This window comes from Equus przewalskii, chromosome 13 (assembly GCF_037783145.1).
Source record: "Equus przewalskii isolate Varuska chromosome 13, EquPr2, whole genome shotgun sequence".
NCBI lineage: Eukaryota > Metazoa > Chordata > Mammalia > Perissodactyla > Equidae > Equus > Equus przewalskii.
In genome coordinates, this window is record NC_091843.1 from 43,006,932 (window position 1) to 43,025,511 (window position 18,580).

At 36.0% G+C, this 18,580-nt stretch overlaps 1 protein-coding gene across 24 annotated transcripts in view; it reads left to right on the forward strand.

Moving 5' to 3' along the window:
- RAPGEF6 (Rap guanine nucleotide exchange factor 6) overlaps positions 1-18,580 on the forward strand; it is a 200,200-nt gene that overhangs the window by 88,716 nt on the left and 92,904 nt on the right. For 14 of the 24 annotated variants that reach the window (XM_070571173.1, XM_070571176.1, XM_070571174.1 and 11 more), the window contains one exon: positions 16,799-16,930. The exons of 7 other annotated variants lie outside the window; for them this stretch is intronic. In XM_070571173.1, coding sequence (XP_070427274.1) covers positions 16,799-16,930 — 132 coding nt within the window. Of the gene's footprint in view, positions 1-2,339; positions 3,611-16,798; positions 16,931-18,580 lie in introns of those variants that run through there. 3 more of the 24 variants (XM_070571189.1, XM_070571192.1, XM_070571190.1) reach the window with 2 other exon arrangements.

The following is an 18,580-nucleotide window of genomic DNA, read 5'->3' on the forward strand; positions in this document are numbered from 1 at the left end:
CAACATACATTGATTGCTTTATTTTGTGGTAGTGCAAAAGACCGTTTAAGAGCTAAAGATCTCATCAGTATGGCTTAGCATCATGGCATTTCATATGCAGGGGAAATGTATTCTTAAATGGCTATCCTGTGGTGATGATTCCTAGACAATGTGTGTATCAGGGTATTCTCCTTTGCTGCAGTTACTTCATTTGAATTGGCAGGACAATGGAATGAGATCACGATAAAATTCCAAAAGTGATGGAAGTGAAAAATGATTAGATTCACGTAATCATATATTTTAGTTATTTGATGAATTACTGACTATTCTCTTCAAAAGATGTTTATATCTTCCTTCAGTAATTAAGAGATTAAGTCATTATTGCTGAAGAAACAGTATAGTGTAGTGTATCATCAGAATGCTCTTGGTTTCACATGCTGAATATGGAGTTTGACCTGTTTCTTTTCTTTCATGGTATTGTTGCACAGGGAGATTTTGCATGCTAGATTCACTAGACAATTCCCTAGAATGGCAGGTACTATGAGGTGATTGGTAGAACAAGGAAAAGGATGATGTCATCTTCACTTAAAGGCCAAACTAAGGGAAAAGAGAGTTGTTCCTTTATTGAGTTGCTGTTTACTACAGTAGTTCTAACATATGGCGTTAGTGGATTGCATTTCATATACAGGGCAGCAGTCTTTTAAAGCAGCTAAGAGATGGCTGTCTCTCTTGCTCAGCTTGAAGTCCTTCTTTGTGTGCTATCAGCATGATTTATGAAAAGGGAAAGGTGCTCATTAGGATTTTACTTTTTGGTTTGGTTGCAATTTACCCTGTTGGTACTATACATGAATATAATTATTTTCTGGTGCTGAAACTGAAATGATCTTGAGTCTTCTTACTAACATTTATGTACAAAATGCTTGTCTTAGAAATTTATCTTTAGGAAATATTTGGCTTCATTTGCATACAAAGTTACGACTATCATTTTTCTATTTTAAAAAATGAGTGATTGAAATTAGATTTTAGTTAATTTAGTCTTGAACATTTTGTTGAAATTCCAACCCATTGTAGTTTATTTAAATTAATTAAACTGAAAAAAATACACTGGTGCTTGAAAATAATATGCTGCACATTTTCTTTGTTTTACATGTAGAAAACTAGAGTCATGCTTATTTATATTTGTGAGATTTAATTTTATATTTAAGTGCAAATTTTGTGTATTTTGAAATTTTTGCAGAAAATAAATCTTGTTTTATGGAAACTTAAATTCATAAATGATTATATATTTTTAATCCATGACTTGAATTTGTTCAGAATAGTACTTAGTTTCGCTAACATAAATTCTAGTCTTATAAGTAGCAGCATAATGCAGGTTGGCAACATAGTGTTGTTCAGAAAGTGACTCATACTTTGCATGGGGGTACTGAGGAACTCTTTTTTTTTGGCTAATAACAAGCTGTTTTTTTCTGTGGCAGTCAGTGGAGTCCTTTGTAGTAATACCTGTCTCTCAGGTAATAATTTCTCCTCTTAGGTTGCACACCTCTTCCCCTCAAAATAGTGTTAGGTGAATGAAGTAGAATACTTCTATTTGGTTTGTTCATTGATTGTTATTCTCGTAATTGTACTGCCTGGAAGTATACTAACTGTATATTACTATTGGAAACTATGTCTTACTTTGGCCATTGGGAGGCACCGTTGCAACCTTAAGTGCAAACACTTTATGGGAGTATCTGCAGTAGATGCCTGATGGCAGAGGCATGAAGAATAAGGGTGGGTACTAAAGGAATTGTGTTTTCAGATTGAAGAGGGTGTGGCAAAATTTAAATTTTTCTCTGTAATTTTTATAGAAAAATGAGATTTCCTTTTAATCCAAACTCAGTTTGGAAGCTGGTTTAATCATTTTCTTCTCTGATTGCTTCTGAGTTTTCTGGCTGCTCGTCTCTTACTAGGAATTGATCATTGGGCTATAGGAAAGGACCATACTGCATAGATTATTCCTCAGAGGAGTTGGTGCATGCTGCAAGTTGCTGTTATGCCTGTGATCTTTTTCAGCTTTCCTTTGCAAAATGAAATTCTATTGTTTCCGTTTAAATTTTACTATTTACATACAAATCTTAGTGCCAGTTTTAATATTTTTAATATTAAATTAGAGTCGTCCTCAAAGTTATAGCTTTCAGACCAGTAATTTGATAAATAGGAAGTTTTGCAAGCAAAGACCCATGAATTAGTAGTGTTACAAATACATGTGTAACATCTGAGAACTAGGCTGCCTTATATATTTGCAGTGTAAAAGTATCTCACCAGAGCTATTGTATTGTCTGTGGGAGGACAATATTGTGTTAAATTTGAATAGTAATATTAGGAAATATGGCTTCCCAAATAAAGCTGTACGTCAATGCACAGAATTAAAAATCAAAATGGAATTTTAAAACTGTGAAATAGAAAGGTGCTTAAGCCAATTTTATTCTTATAGAATTTGGCTTGCTGACATTTCTCACAGAAGGGGTGTGTGTGTGTGTGTGTATGTATGTGTTTTCAACAAATTGCGCTTTGGGCTACATCTGCAGATACAGTAGCCAATTGATCTAATGCAGTTTCTGAAGGCTTTCTATACAGGTGATGTCATCCTTTTAGCTCTATTCTCCTCCCACTCTCTTTCCTTCTTATTAGATATTTCATCTTACTGCAGAGCATACAATCAATAGGAGCTTCTCCTTAGGGAGCTGGTTTGAAACAGGCAAGGATAGTAGGAATTAAGACACTAGCATATAGTCTTGCTTTAGCAGAAGACCTAGTGTTTTTGTACCACATCATATATAAATTTTTAACCAGAAAAGCCAGACTTAGATCAACAGTACTGTCTTACTGATGCATTAAAACAAGAAGCAGTACTGCAGAGCTGTAAATAGTGCATGTGAAAAGAGAAAATTTTAATTTTGGAGATTCTCAGGCATTCTACCGGACAAACCTGTTAGAGCATCTATCTTCTAACTACCATTTGCTTGATGATTGATTTTTTTTTTTTAACCTCTGGTGGTTAAGAATAAAAGAAGAAACTTTCATCTTAAGGATACAGTGTTCTGGTTTGCTTCTGATACAGAAGAATTACTGCAGTGCTTGCTGTACAGAACGAAATGACTTGAAGAAAAGACAAAGCTGTATGACAGAGAGGAAAGGTTTCTCAGAATCCAGGAACACAGATTGGGTGCATGGTGCCTTATTTGCTTTGATTGATACAGTATTAATTGTTGTGTTACCACTGTGCATGTCTGTGCCAGGTGCCTGAGGAAGCATGTGTATGTCTGTGTGATCTGAGCCAGAAATATAAACATCTTGATTTACTGTGATTTGCTTGTTAAAAGTGAACGTTAGATGAAAACTGTTGCAGTTATTTAGAACAATACTCTGAGCTACTAAAAGCTCCTGAATTCAGTTTGAAAGGGATTTGGAGATGTTGCCTTTCTATAACACTGCAAATGGCGTGTGATTTGTAAAAAGAAACTTAACAGAATTTTGTCAACATACTCATCGGTGTGGCTCTGGTTTGAAAAGGAAACTACCCTTTCCAGCCTAGGAAATGGCTTTTCTTGTTCGCTGTTATGCCAATTGTCTTCAGCCATGGGCCTCCAAAGTAAGTAATTGTCATTCTTTTCTTTGAGATTGATATAATCTAGTTATGAAATTTAAATTCTATTATTTGAATTGTAAATGAGTTTTAGTGTGCTATTATATTTTATGAACTTTAAAAATAAGAACTACAGAGCAGTCTACAAAGCTCAATCTCATGGCCATTTTGTTTTTCAATTTAAAGGAATCCCTAAAATACTCTAATGTATCTCTAAGAAGATTTGAAAAATGCCTTCTTAATAGTCTGTAGACTTAAAATGCAGTGCATTTGAAGTGTACTATCTTCAGACTGAATTGTGTTCATTTGTGGCTATTCTGTCCTCTTCTGTGTTCATACTCTTTAACTTGAATGTATTGTATTGCCTCATTTCCTTAAATGGTTGATGTATTTAGCTATGTTAATCTAACCTCTAATTTGTATTATACAACATTTTTCACTGACACAGTGCTATCAAATAAATTATTGAATTGATTTTACTAAGACTGGGTAATAATAGTGGAATAATATGAAGAAAATACTCATGAAAAGTAATTATATGAAAATATTTTAATATTCTTAAGTATTTTCAAAATAGTAGTGACTGAACCATTAATAGCTTGAGACTGTTTAAGATCATCTATTATACTTGTCATTTTAAAGCAAATGTAGTAACTCACAGAAAAAGCAAAATGCTGCACAACAGGACATACTTGGTTTTAGGAAAATATACAGTGTAATTTAGTAAATTATTCACAGTGGCTGTTTACGTAGATGTGGAATTTGATGCCACTCAATTTATATTTCCTGTTATGTAAATTTCAAAAGAGAGAAGTATCAATTTTTAGTTTTGTTTTATAAAACTAAATGTTTTAGTAAATAAACACTTTAATTGTAACATTGCCTGTGTTAAGATTTCTTTGTGGTTTTGTTGAACAGAGAAAGACAACAGAGGTATTTCTTTGGATAATCTGAAATCATGTCTTTGTTTAAAGGTTGTCCTATTGATGGTGACTAAGGGAGAAATACTAGGATAGCGTCATGATGTACTGTTTTATCTGAAAGATAACTCATTGCGTATCTTTCTTAAAGACAGCTTCTGGAATGACGTTTAAATTCACTGCCCATTTGGCAGAAAGCTGATTGGAATGTAAAGAGGTGGAATGAAACCTAGGTACACACTTCATTTGTACTATTATCTGGTAAGACATGGATGGCCTCTCTAGTATAAATGCCACCTGTGGGGCCCACACATTGCTGACTGCTGAGGTTTAAAATGACATGTAGAAGGGAAATACATGAAACCAGATGAAAAGCTTTAAAGAAAATCGAGAATGAGATATAGGAGTTGTTTTTTTAGAATACCAACCAAAAAATAGCCTTTGAATGTACTGGTAATCAGCTTTTGGTTTAAGATTTAACAAGGATAGAAGAGGCAAAGAAGATTTTAATGATCAGAGTCTAAGGTTTCATTAAATGCCAGCAAGTATTATCTGAGCAGGATTCTGTGATTGGTGCTCTACTTTGTAAATTAAGTATTTATAATAAAGTACATGTCTCCTTCTTCCCTTCTTCATCTCTCATGTTACTGTTGACGGAATTTTAACACTGGATTGTGATTAAACACGTTAAATTTGGGATTAATTTTTCGTGCTTGCTACTTTTGGTTTTCCAATACATGTTATTGGTCTTATTTATTAATTCATGTATTTTGCCCCTGCTCCTACTTGAATTTCATTACCTCTGAATTCATTTATTTTCTTGTTAAAATAAATAGTCCTAGCTGCAAGTGTCTGGAACTTTAAGTCCTTGTATGTTCAAAATGCTTTACTTTATATTTACTCTTAAAATAGTTGTTTAGTTGTATATAAAATGATACGTATAAAGTTTTTTTCCTTTAACACTTTGAAAAAGTTAATGCACTGTCTTCTGGCATTCAGGGTTTATAATGAGAATTCTTATTCTTTTGTAAAGTAATCTGTTTTTCTTGTTAGTGGTTAGTTGATAGTTGCCTTGTTTTTGTTTTATTTTTTATCCTTGATGCCATGAAGTTTACCATGAATTGTCTAATTTTTTGTTTTGTTTTGTTTCCCCTTCTTGGCACTTGGAAATCTCTCTCAAGCTGAAAATTCCCATTTGTCTTCAGTTGTGGGAAATTCGTTACTTTTTGAAAACTGCAACTCTTTTTCTCTTATTGCTCCAGATGTTGGAACTCTGGATCTATCCATAACATCTCTAAACATTTGTTTCATACTTTATTCTGTGCATTCCCAGTTTGATCTTCTAGCTCACTAACTCATTCTCCATTTGTGACCAGTTGCTATTCTGCTATTCATGTTTTAAATTTCTAAATTTAATCACTGAATTATTCATTTTTGAAATCTCTTAAGTGATGCTTTTTATAGCCACCCTTGTTTAATAACTTGTGTTCATTTTATGGGTGCTATTCCTTTTTTCTCATTGTCTTATTAGCTCTTCAAGTTTAAATTCTTTTCTAATTTGAATTTTGGGGGGTTTATCTCAGGGGGTTTATCTTTCCTTGCGTCATTCTTAGTTGAGCGCTCTCCTTCCTGGTCTGTTACAGTGGCTTGCCTGAAATGGCTGTTCACTGGGTGGAGAAGGCATTACTGCTTTGGCTTCTATTTTTCTTCTTTTAGGTGCTCTTGTCTAGGAAGTGTTTCCTTTCTCATTTTTACACACAACTAAATCTACAGGTCATTTCTTGGCCTTTATCTTGCTTTACCTATCTGCAACTGTTGACACAACTGATCACTCCCTCTTCCTTGACAGACTTTCTTCAGAGTAAAAGTCAGAGTCTTCATCGTGACTTACTGACCAGCGTGATCTCTCTTCCTCCTTTTAGTCCTTGTTCACTCCAGCTACACTGGTTTCCTTGCTTGTCCTCAAACTTGTCAAGCACTCTCATACTGATGTCCTCTTTTCTCAACAAATCTATCTGCATTTTTAATAAATTCAGTATTAAGTGCAAATATTGATTGAAAGTTGCTCTCATGTTTAAAAAATGTTAAAGTGGGGAGAAATATGTGTCTTAGAATTAAAAAATGAGTACTTACTGAGTTATTTAACAGTATACCCCCAAACGTCATCTTTTAGTAAAAATAATGAGTTAGGAATGCATGTTTCCCCTGTAGTTTCACATGCCTCAGGTGCAGTGCTGGTGTGTATACTCAAGGCTACTATGATTAAATATAACTATTTCCTTAAGGGCTTTTGAGAAATTTTAGACTGTCTCCATAAAACACACTCCAGACTGCTTTTTGGGCCTTGGAATCTATTTTTAACTCTCTCTCATTGTCAGCTGACACTTCTATGATATGTCACTCTGTCTAGTCCTAGAAGCTCCCTTATAATTCTGGTGGCTTGCTTTTAATTTCATAAGGCCTCCATCTTCTTGTGCCTTGACTAATGCTTCCTGTCTCCCATATGTATGATTTTCTTCGATTTTCTCTTCTGTGTTTCCAGAGTAATGTTTTTAAAGAGCAAATCTCTTCCAGCCATTTTCTTGCTTAAAACTCTTCAGTAGCTCTTTTCTAGTAAGGAAATCTAAGCACCCAAGAGTGCTACATCTGGCCCTTCATCTCATGTATCCTCCTATATACATCCCTAAGTGAGCTACACTGGTTTGCTTACTGTTTCCTGAATGCTTCATGCTCATTCAAGTCTCTGACCTAATGCTGTTCAAAGGAAATCTAATGTGAACCACATACCACATATATAATTTTAAACCTTATGATAGCCACTTTAAAAAAAAATTTAAGGTGAGATTAATGTAATAATATATCTAGTAAATTTTTAAACATGTCATAAAAATGTAGTAATTATTAAAGAGATGTTTTACTTTTTTTTTCTTCTTAATAAATCCAATTTGTATTTTACACTCACAGCATGTCTCAGTTTGACTAGCCGCATTGTGCTCAGTAGGCTTGTGTGATGAGGGCTACCGTATCGGACACTGCAGTTTGGATCTTTGGCAGTGCTGTTCAGTATGTTTCATCTTGATCATCCCCAAGACTCACCTCAAACATTCTTCTTCCTGCTCTTTACCCCCAGTGAGAGTGAGGTCCTTCTCTCTAAGTTGCCTTTGTTATTTTAGTATTTTAATTGTTTTTTTAAATCTTATAAACCCCACGACTTTTATCCTTGTTGTTATGACTATTCTCAGGTGCCCACTAGTTGCTCCTTGTTTACTAAATGGAAAATGAGATCTCCAAGCTTGTTAGAAATGTATTTGTATTTACAGAAAATGAGTATAGAGTTCTGAAATGTCTTTGTGAGTAGCACACAGGAATTAATAGGTTTTGTGGTGTGCCTAAGGATCATCTTTATGCCTTGATCTTTTTAAGGTTAATGGATAAGTGATTTCTGGATGGGCACGGTGCTTCTGTTTCAGGTAGCTATGCTATAAAAAGCAAGTTCTAACAATGCAGTTTGGAATTAACGGTGATCTTTGAGGAATGCTGTTCTTTTGGGGAATTGTGCAATTCTTAAACCTTATTCTCAGGGCTAATAATAAAATTTCATACTTATAGAGCCCCCTGAATGCCATTCTCTTAAGTGAAATAATGCGTGAGTATGTGTTGTAAGGGCAAAAAGTTTCAAATAGCAGAGTTTCTTATTAGAGGGTACATTTCCATACTATCGTTCTTAGTTGTGGTAGGCTACTCTTGAAGGCTAAGCTTTTAAACATGAAGTAGAATCTTGAACATTCATGTAATCTTACTCTTACACTATACATACCTGCATTCATGCCAATCTAGATTCAAGTAGGTCTCTGCTCCCACTGCCTCCCTCCTCAAACTAATTGCCCTATAAATGTTTCTTGGGTAAATGGGTGGGATTGTCCCAAAGCATTATTTCTTACACTGGCAGACTGTTAATAAGAATATTGGGGGAAAATAAGTTTGGAGAATGCAGTGTGAAACAAATTTGTTTATTGTGAGACTTCTTAGACCTTCCATAAATATGCTTAATGTTTGTTGTAAAGAGCTAAAGGGTGTAGAGTATAACATTATTTGATAATTTATTCAGCCATCGACCGCCCTCTCCCCATTTTTGTGATACAACCATGAGTTTTCTCTCCCGAAACAGTATTTGAGAGTGTACAATTTAGGAAGTGCTGCCTTCCCTGAAATACTGACTCTGTCTGTGTTGAAACTTCATCTGTTCAGATATCCATGGAGACCTTCTGAGCAGCAAGTACAGTGTTCAGAAGTCAAATATATACAATCATTTTTTTCTACAAATGCTTAATGAGCAAGTATTTTGTTTGGGGCAAGCATCACTTTGCTAGGCCTTCATTAGGTAATAAAAGTAAAATATAAAAATATATATATATATCATATATATAAATAAAAGCATCATAGGGATATAGAGAGCATGAGTGCCACATTCAAAAGGGTGGAGTGAAAACACAGAAGTATTTCACTTCCCATTCATTTCTCAGCTTCCCATAGAGGAGGTTCTTATGTTGGGAGTTTTTTGTTGTTAAATTTATATCACTTTCTCCTCTTTTTCCAGTGCCTATAAGTTAAATATTTATTCTCAGCTCTACTTTCTATTATTTATTTATTTATTTTTGCTGAGGAAGATTCACTCTGAGCTGACATCTGTGCCAACCTTTCTCTGTTTTGTATGTGGATTGCCACTACAGCCTGGCCACTGATGAGTGGTGTAGGTCCACACCTGGGAACTGAACCTGGTCTGCTGAAGCAGAGTGTGCCAAACTTAACCACTAGCCATGGGTCCGGCCCCACAGCTCTACTTTCTACATCAAGTATATTAGCACTTATTATGTTCTCACAAGGCATTCTAATAAAACTCATCTTTGAATTTATTAATTTAATTTTTTCATCATTATAAAAGATCAGGATTATGCTATATAGCAACGCTTAGTTGCTAAGGGTTACAGAATTTTAGCACAGTCCAGTGTTGGTGGCCATTGTTTTTGTTTTTATTTTTATTTTTTTCGGATGTACATCATATTTCAAACTCTGTGTACATTACACCATGTTCACCACCCGAACACTAATTATAGTGCATCCCCTCACATGTGAGCCTAATCACCCCTTTTGCCCTCCCCCCTTACCCCTTCCCCAATGGTAACCACCTGGTGGCCATTCTTAAATGAGAAGGTGAGAGAAAATTACCCTCGTGTACTTGTATATGTGTTTTCAGTTTTGGAAAAATTTCAAACAATCTATTTATAGAAATGATAGAGAAGTGCTTTCTTCATATGAAAATGAAACATTTCAGCTGGACATTCAGATAAACCTAAAATTCCTTTTGGACCACCAGCCCTGATCTTTCTTCTTCACTAGAGAGTACTACTATTGATTGTCTGGTATATATTCCTTCGAATCTTTTCCCCCAAACCCAGATTAGTATATCCCCAGAAAATATATAATATTATTTTTATGGCTTTAAAAAATTGAATCATGTCTTTCATGTTTATCATGAAACTTGCTTTTTTAGTCAGTACATCTGGGAGACCTATCCAAGTTTGAATGTACAGATCTACTTCATACCTTTACCGGTTGCATAGTATTCTACAATAGGCTGTATAACAATTTAGCTATTCTCATTATGGTGGTGGTTTCTTTTTTAAACTATTACAGTATTGTTTGTAATGAATGTCCTTGTACCTTCCAATTGTGTACCTATATGCTTCTTTTGGGTATATACTCAAAGAGAAACTGTTGAGTCATAAGGTATATATATTTTAAATGTAACAAATCTCATATTCGCTCCCCAAAGTGGCTACTCCCCAGATAGCTCTCCAAAGTGGCTGTACCAATTTATAACTCGTATTAGCAATTTATGAGAATATTGTTTTCCTTCATAACATTGCCCAAATTTTGTATTGTCAGGCTATCTTTTGGGGGCTGGCCCTGTGGCTGAGTGGTTAAGTTTGCATGGTCTGCTTCGGCAGCCCAGGGTTTCACTGATTCAGATCCTGGGCATGGACCTAGCACTACTCATCAAGCCATGTTGAGGCAGCATCCCACATGCCACAGCTAGAAGAACCTACAACTAAAATATACTGGGGGGCTTTGGGGAGAAGGAGGAAAATTAAAAAGAAAACTCAAAAAATCTTTAAAAAACAAAAACTTTCTTTTTGCCAATCTGATGAAAAAAAGGAAAGTAATTTGTTTTAGTTTTGATTTCCCTGATTGCTGGCAAGGTTTAGCGATCTCTTCCAGCTGTTTCTTCTCCTACTGCTGTGACTTAAGTGACCCCATGTTGAGATGGCAGATCTGAAAAACCAAAGCAGATTGGATATTTGAGTCTCTGCATGTAAAGCAGTTGCCCCAGAGAGTTGCCTGCACCTGTACACCACCTTGAATCAGCAAAATACACACTTTTCTGGATTAAGCCTATCTGACATACAGCAACTCTTATGTCGTGGTCCTTCCCAGAGACCTAGAGTAGCTCTCTATTGCCTGTAGGAATCAAATTCAAAATACCTATCTTGAAACTTGAAATCAGCAATTCTAAGAGACCCACACACCCCTATGTTCATTGCAGCCTTATTCACAATAGCCAAGATGTGGAAGCAACCTAAGTGCCCATTTACTGATGACTGGATAAAGAAGATATGGTATATCTATACAATGGAATACTACTCAGCCATAAAAAAGGATAAAATTGTCCCATTCACAACAACACAGATGAACCTTGAGGGTATTATGTTAGGCGAAATAAGCTAGATAGAGAAACACAATTTCTATATGACTCCATCATATGTGGAAGATAAACAAACACGTGGACAAAGAGAACAGATTAGTGGTTGCCAGGGGAAAGGGGGAGTGGAGGGTGGGCACAAAGGCTGAAGCTGTGCACCTATAATATGACTGACAAATAATAATGTACAGCTGAAATTTCACAAGGTCGTAAACTATCATAACCTCAATGAAAAAAAGGAAAATAATAATAATAAAATACCTAGCTTGATATTCAAGATTATGTTCTACCTCTAGCCTCCTCTTGTTGTTCTTCTTGTTTTTCTGGTGAAGAAGTTTGGCCCTGAGCTAACATCTGTTGCCAATCTTCCTCTTTTTTTTTTCCCTCCCCAAAGCCCCAGTACGTAGTTGTATATCCTAGTTGTAAGTCCTTCTAGTTCTTCTATGTGGAATGCTGCCGCAGCGTGGCTTGATGAGCAGTGTGTAGGTCAGCATCCAGGATCTAACTGGTGAACCCCGGGCTGCCGGAGAAGAGTGCACGAACTTACCCAGTATGCCACCGGGCCGGCCCCTCTTGCCTCTTCTTAATACATCTCTTTCCTTGTGTGTGTGTGTGTGTATATATATATATACACACACACACACACATAGTCTTCAAGAGACTATGTACCTTAATAATTGGTGTCTGTATTTGAGCTGTTAGCTGAAGGAACCTTCCCACACCCCAAATAAAACTTTGACACTAGTCCTCATGGACATGTGAGTTCCAGCAGAGCTCAGAAGTTCAAGTTTAGGAAATGGATGCAGGAAGTATAGAAAATAGGAATGTTTTCCAGACCTGGTAGGCTGGAAGGATGATGGGGTAACTAAATTGAGGTTGTTGATGAAAGGTCAGCAGTTAAGTTCCAGCTGGGATCAGGAAGAAAAGGCAAGGGGGCAGGCAAGCTGAGAGACAGTGGAGAAAGTTTGAGAAATCAAAAATTCCTATTGGAGGAAAACCTTTTCCTTTTTTGCCTCCTTTGTTATTAAGAAAAAAGAAACTGTTGGGTGTTCTGATCTCCCAACTTAATATCAGGAAACAACTTAGTAGGAAAGAGCAACAGATTTCTGGTCAGGCTGCCTGGGTTTCAGATCCCAGTTCCCCTGCTTCCTAGCTGTGTGACCATGGACAACCTTTATAACTTCTCTGGGCCCCAATTTTCTAATCTGTAAATTTCGTATAATAGCATCTACCTCGTTGGGTTGCTTGATGACTAAATTACATATTCTATGTAAGAAGCATGTAGAAGAATATATTTGCTTCCATTTACATATTTGGTACATATAGTGGGCACTCAAACATTAGCTGCTATCATCATCATCATTTTTCCTATCAGATAAAGAGGTTGAGGGGATTCCTGTATGAAGATCTGTGTTCTTCAGGAAGCAATCTGATTACTCTCTCTACTATTAGACTGAGCTCCTTGGAAGGTAGGACTCCGTTTTCATCTTTATGTTACCAGCAGAGTTCTTGGCGCCAAGTGTAGAGTATAGCAAAGAGTACTAGAATCGATACACCTAGGTTTGAATTCCAGTTCTGCTACTTACTTGAGTGCGAGATCTGGGGCAAGTTGCTTCATCCTACTGCCTCCGTTCCTCATCAGTAAAGTAGGGATAATAATGCCTGCCTTTTAGGGCCTACTGAGGATTGAGATTGCTCAGTACGTTGTAAGGATCATTACCAAGCCAGTTTGCAGACTTTTCTTCTGGCTTGGGTTCATTGTGTTACTTTTGTGGATGACCTTTTCCTTGGTCTTACCTCTGTGGTAATCTTGGAGTATAGAATATCTCCCACTTCTGACACCCCAACCAAACATCTGATATTTTAAAACTATTTTCAGTCTTTGTGTTTCCATCTGTTTCATTTCTAGATGAGTTTTTTTCTTTGAATCTAAATGCTAGAAACCAAGTGGGAGGAATATCTTTGAGTTGAGACACACTTCCCTCAATATTTCTGTATTATTGTAATCAGTTATAGTTAGCTCATTGATTTTCTGCTGCCTTTATGTTCACATCTTCCTTATCTTATTTTTTTATTTGCTTATTGTACCACTGAAAGAGGTGTGGTAAAATTTCACAGTGTAATTGTAGATTCATCTAATTCTTTTATTGTTGTCATTTTTTGCTTTGTACGTTTTGAGGCTGTTATTAGGAGCATATTTATTTAGTGTTGAGCTTTTTATCGTTTTGACTTGTCCCATTTTGTCTCTACCTAATGCTTTTGCCTCAAGATCTACTATCTGACGTTAATATAACTTCATAAGCTTTCTTTTTGTTTGTGTTTGCATGGTATATATTTTTCCATCCTTTTATTATTTGATATTTTCCCCTATGTTAGCTTGGTAGTTATATACTTTTTTACATTTTTTCCTTAAGTCATAGATTATAACAATACATCCTTCACCTATGGAGTCTGTGGCTGCAGTTTCATGGTCAATGCAAAGAACTTAGAGCACTTTAATAACTTCATTTACCCTTCTCCTGACTTAAATTCTCTTGTAATGTATCTTAATTCTATATACATTTTAAACTTTATGGGGCATTAATGTTACTATTTTATATAGTCAGTATTCATGTAGATTCAACCATGCATTTCCTGTTTTTTTCATTGGTTTTCCTTCTTTCCTGCATCTAGAAACTTCCATATGGAATCATTTTTTTCTCCCAATGGATTTTCTTCATCGTAGGTCTGCAGGGGAGTAGTTCTCTTCATTTTTGTTTCTCTGAAAATGACTTTATTTTACCCCTTTTGAGGACTGCTTTTGCTAGGTGTAGAATTCCAGCTCTTAGAGATAGCACTCCATTGTCTTCTGGCTTCCAAATTCCATTGAGAAGGCAGCCATCAGTTTAATTTTGCTCTTGTCAGAGTAATCTCTTTTTTCTCTGACTGCTTTTAAGACTTTTCTCTGTCTTTTTTTTCCAGCAGTTTTACCCTGGTGTTTGTAGGTATGGTTTTGTTTTTATCTATCTTGCTGGTAATTCTTAAAGCTGCTTGATCTGTGACTTTGTATCTTTTGTCAGTTTTGGAAATTGTCAGCCATCATCTTCTATGCCTTAAATACTGTTCTGTTTCTATGACTCTGGTTATTTAGATGTTACCTTCTCACTATATCTTTTGTGGCTCTTGCCACTTCTCTCCTGGCTTCATTCTGGATATTTTTTTCAGACCTATCTTTATTTTTTAATTCTATAATTGTGTTTTTCAATTCTAGTATTTTCATTTCATTCTTTGTTAGTTTTTCTTTCTTTGCTAAAATTCTTAGTCTTGTCTTTTTGTCATTGTATATAATCATGGATTGCTAAACTGGAGCAGATATGGCCAGTGAGGTATATGACCTGTAAGGTGAGAATGTTTTTTACATTTTTAAAGAGTTATTAAAAAAAAAGAAAAGTATACCACAGAGACTATATGTGGCCTACAAAAGCCTAAAATATATACTCTTTGGTCCTTTAAAGAAAATGTTTGCCAACCCCTGGTGTGTGTGTATATATAACTAGATATAGATAGATAGATATAGATATAGATATATTAAATACAGTAATTTTAGAATCTGTGTCAACTCCGTTATTTGAAAGTTGTTCTTCATTGCTTTCTAGAGTTTATTAGTTCTCTTAGTTTTTATCAATGCCATCTTGTCTCCTAATGTGCCTAGTTTTATTTGAACAGTGGATGTTGTGTACACAAAATTTTCTAAATAATTAGAGACCTAGGATAATTTTTTCCTATGGTGAAGATTTGTGTTTACTTCCAATAGTTGATTAGAGACCTAGGATAATTTTTTCCTATGGTGAAGATTTGTGTTTACTTCCAATAGTTGATTGGAAGCACTAGTGATCCTGTATAACCTTAATCCAGCGTCAAGGATTGAGGTGATTCTAAAAATGGTTGTTAGTTTACTTTTGGGTCCTACTTACTCCTAGAGTGTAGTGTACTTCCAGGGTCCCAGTCCAAAGTATGTTTCTTTCGTGCTAGGCCTTGGAATATAACTTTATCTCTTTAACCAGTGCCTATCAGAAGTTCTTCTCACCCTGTTGGCCTCCTCTTTAAGAATCAGGAAATATTCTTAGGAGAAAGGCATCCTCAAAGGCCAGTTTGTGTGTATTCCAGTTTTTCTGTTTATCTTAGTTATAGGATTCCTCTGAATTAACTAACCCACCATTATCAGCAGGGGAAGTTCGTGATGTAGTTTCTTTGTAGCTTTTATAATTATAGTGACTCCTCTTGAGATAATATTATTCAGACTTGGCCGTTTTCTCCTTTACAGTATATTTAGTTTACAGTATTGTGTGTGTGTTTCTTTAACATTTTCCTACCGTAAAGCAGCGAGGTACCCTGTTTTAAAAGGTAAATAGGGGCCAGCCCAGTGGTGCAGCGGTGAAGTTCGCATGTTCCGCTTCTCAGCAGCCCAGGGTTTGCCGGTTCCGATCCCGGGTGCAGACATGGCACCACTTGGCAAAAGCCATGCTGTGGTAGGCGTCCCTCATATAAAGTAGAGGAAGATGGGCATGGATGTTAGCTCAGGGCCAGTCTTCCTCAGCAAAAAGAGGAGGATTGGCAGCAGTTAGCTCAGGGCTAATCTTCCTCAAAAATAAGTAAATAAATAAAAGGTAAATAGATTTCTCTTAATGGTCCTGAGTAGCAAGTTGCAGAGAAATTATTTGGAAAAATATATCTCATACCTCCTATGAAACTTTGTCACTACTCTGGAGCACAATGGTTTGTTTCTTAACTCTTGTAGCATTTATTTTGTGAGTTTTTTTTTCCTTTTTATGGTATGAAATATATTGTACAACCTGCATCCCTGATTAAAGTGAGACCATATTAAAGATGAGGTGGTGGACTCATTTCCTTCTTCTGTCTCTTGTATCCCTGCACCTAGCACAGACACTCATTAAATCATTAAGATTAGTAACAAATTTTTTAGGGGCCAACTACAAATTAATACAATATTAAGTGAAAAGAGGCTTACTGAATTTTTGGAATATTGAATATAGTCAACTGTTACTTAAGTCTTGTTGCCAGATGTTGTACATTAATCCAAGATATTCCTGTTTTATTCTGGTATTAACAGCTGTTTTGTATTAGTAGTGTATGAGTGTGTGTGTGTGCACATGCATGCATGCATGCATGCATGCAGTAGCATTCCTACCCTTCACAGTGGCAATGGCTGATGTTTTCATTTGGGGAAAAAGAGGGGCCAAGTTTTTCCTCTAAAATACAATTACTTGTGGTAATCTCTTTTGAAAACTGCTCAGTGGGCTTCCACTATAGGCTTGCCTAATACTGTCAGAGTACTAATTTGATTCTTATCGTTTCCTAAAGTTTTCCCTAAGAATGGAGAATTTAGGTTAGAAATGAGGTTGCACAGTAATGAACGTAAAACAAAAATTTGTTGCAGAAGTTACAGTGTGTCAAGAACTCTTACATAGGTAAAGTTTGATATTTAGAATATCTTAAATTATTTTTCTTCTTCAGCTTCCAGCCGATCTTACCAAGATGCACATCACAGACAACCCTCATCCACAGGTGACTCATGTGTCTTCTAGTCAGTCTGGTTGTAGCATCGCCAGTGACTCTGGGAGCAGCAGTTTATCTGATATCTATCAGGTAATACACATTAGGAGTTTGTGTGCCATGCGTATGACTTTTTTATTCTGCCATATGTCCTGTACTTGTGCTTAGGTGGTCACATATCATTCGATTAGGATATGGAATGCAGGCATGAGCTTTGAGAAATTATGCTGTATTTACTCTTTCAAATTTGCAAGACTAAAGAGGTGTTCTCTCTTTTGAGAGTGATTAAATATAGTCCAGCAGTGTTATGGATATAGTGTTCTTTTTAATTTCTTTTATACAGGTGAATCCATAGTAATATATATATAATTCATGCTTTGGTAGAAAATAGTTCTTGAAACGAATGAACTTAAACTTAGAAAAAGGATGATTTTTATTATAGTTGAATGTATACATCTTCTATAAGTTAAGTCATGAAGACAATTAGAGTTGTTTCTGTATTGTACAGGCTCTTACTAAATTTTCTAGTAGCCACATTAAAAAAAGAAAAGGAAGCAGGTAAAATTATTTTTAGTAATACATTTTATTTGGTACAATATATCCAAATATCATTTCAACATCTAATCAATGTTTAAAAATTATGAGTGAGTTATGTTATTTTTTCATAATAATCTTCAAAAGCCAACATTTAATATAAACTTACTGCACATCTCAGTTCAGAGTAGCCACATTTCAAGTGCCCAACAGACACATGTGGCTAGTGGCTACTGTACAGTACTGATCAATTAAAACAGAATCATTGTTGTCTGAGGAAAACATTTTAGGCTGTAGTTTTGCCGAGTTCCCAGATTCATATATCTTAGGAAAATCAGCGTTTATCTGTTAAGGGGAGTTTCTAGGCAGATGCAAAATGGATAAAGCTCCAGTTTTGGTTTATATGGTGCCTTTTCTCCACAAACTCATTGCTGTGGAGTTTGGCATTTCCCTGTTTGACATTTTATAATAGAACAAGGAATTTTTTTAAAGTAAAGTTAGAAAAGTTAAAAACAATGCAGTGACTCTGGGGCCATTTACTGTGTTCGGCTTCAGCATTCTGCCTCTTCCCAAAAGAAGTATCTTGTGGAAGAAATAAGAGTTGTCGCATACCTACAAGTCAGAGTAGAGCTGTATCTTCTCTGGATTCTGCATTTTTTTTTAAACAAATAGGAGCAGATCACATCCACTGCAATTTCTCACTCAATTTTTTCTTTTTTTTAAAGATTGGCACCTGAGCTAACAACTGTTGCCTGTCATCATCTTTGTTTTTTTTATTCTTCTCCCCAAAGGCCCCCAGTACATAGTCATATGTTGTAGTTGTTGAGTGCCTCTGGTTGTGCTGTGTGGGACGCTGCATCAGCATGGCCTGATGAGCGGTGCCATGTCTGTGCCCAGGATCTGGGCTGGCAAAACCCTGGCCCACCGTGGCGGAGTATGCAAACTTAACCACTCGGCCACGGGCCTAGCCCCTGGATTCTGCATTTTTCCTAGAGAAGAACCCTGAGGAAGATTGACCCTGGATTAATGAAGTTCTTGGATGTTCTATAGATTTCTTTATGGATACGTGGGAATGTCTGGACCTTGCTAAGAGAGACTGTACAGCAGAGATGTGGTGTTGACAAACTATAGATACCTGGTGTCACCAGTATATCCTTTTCTAAACCAGACTTGATCACCCTTTTGGAGCAAGGAACAGAGCCCTAGATG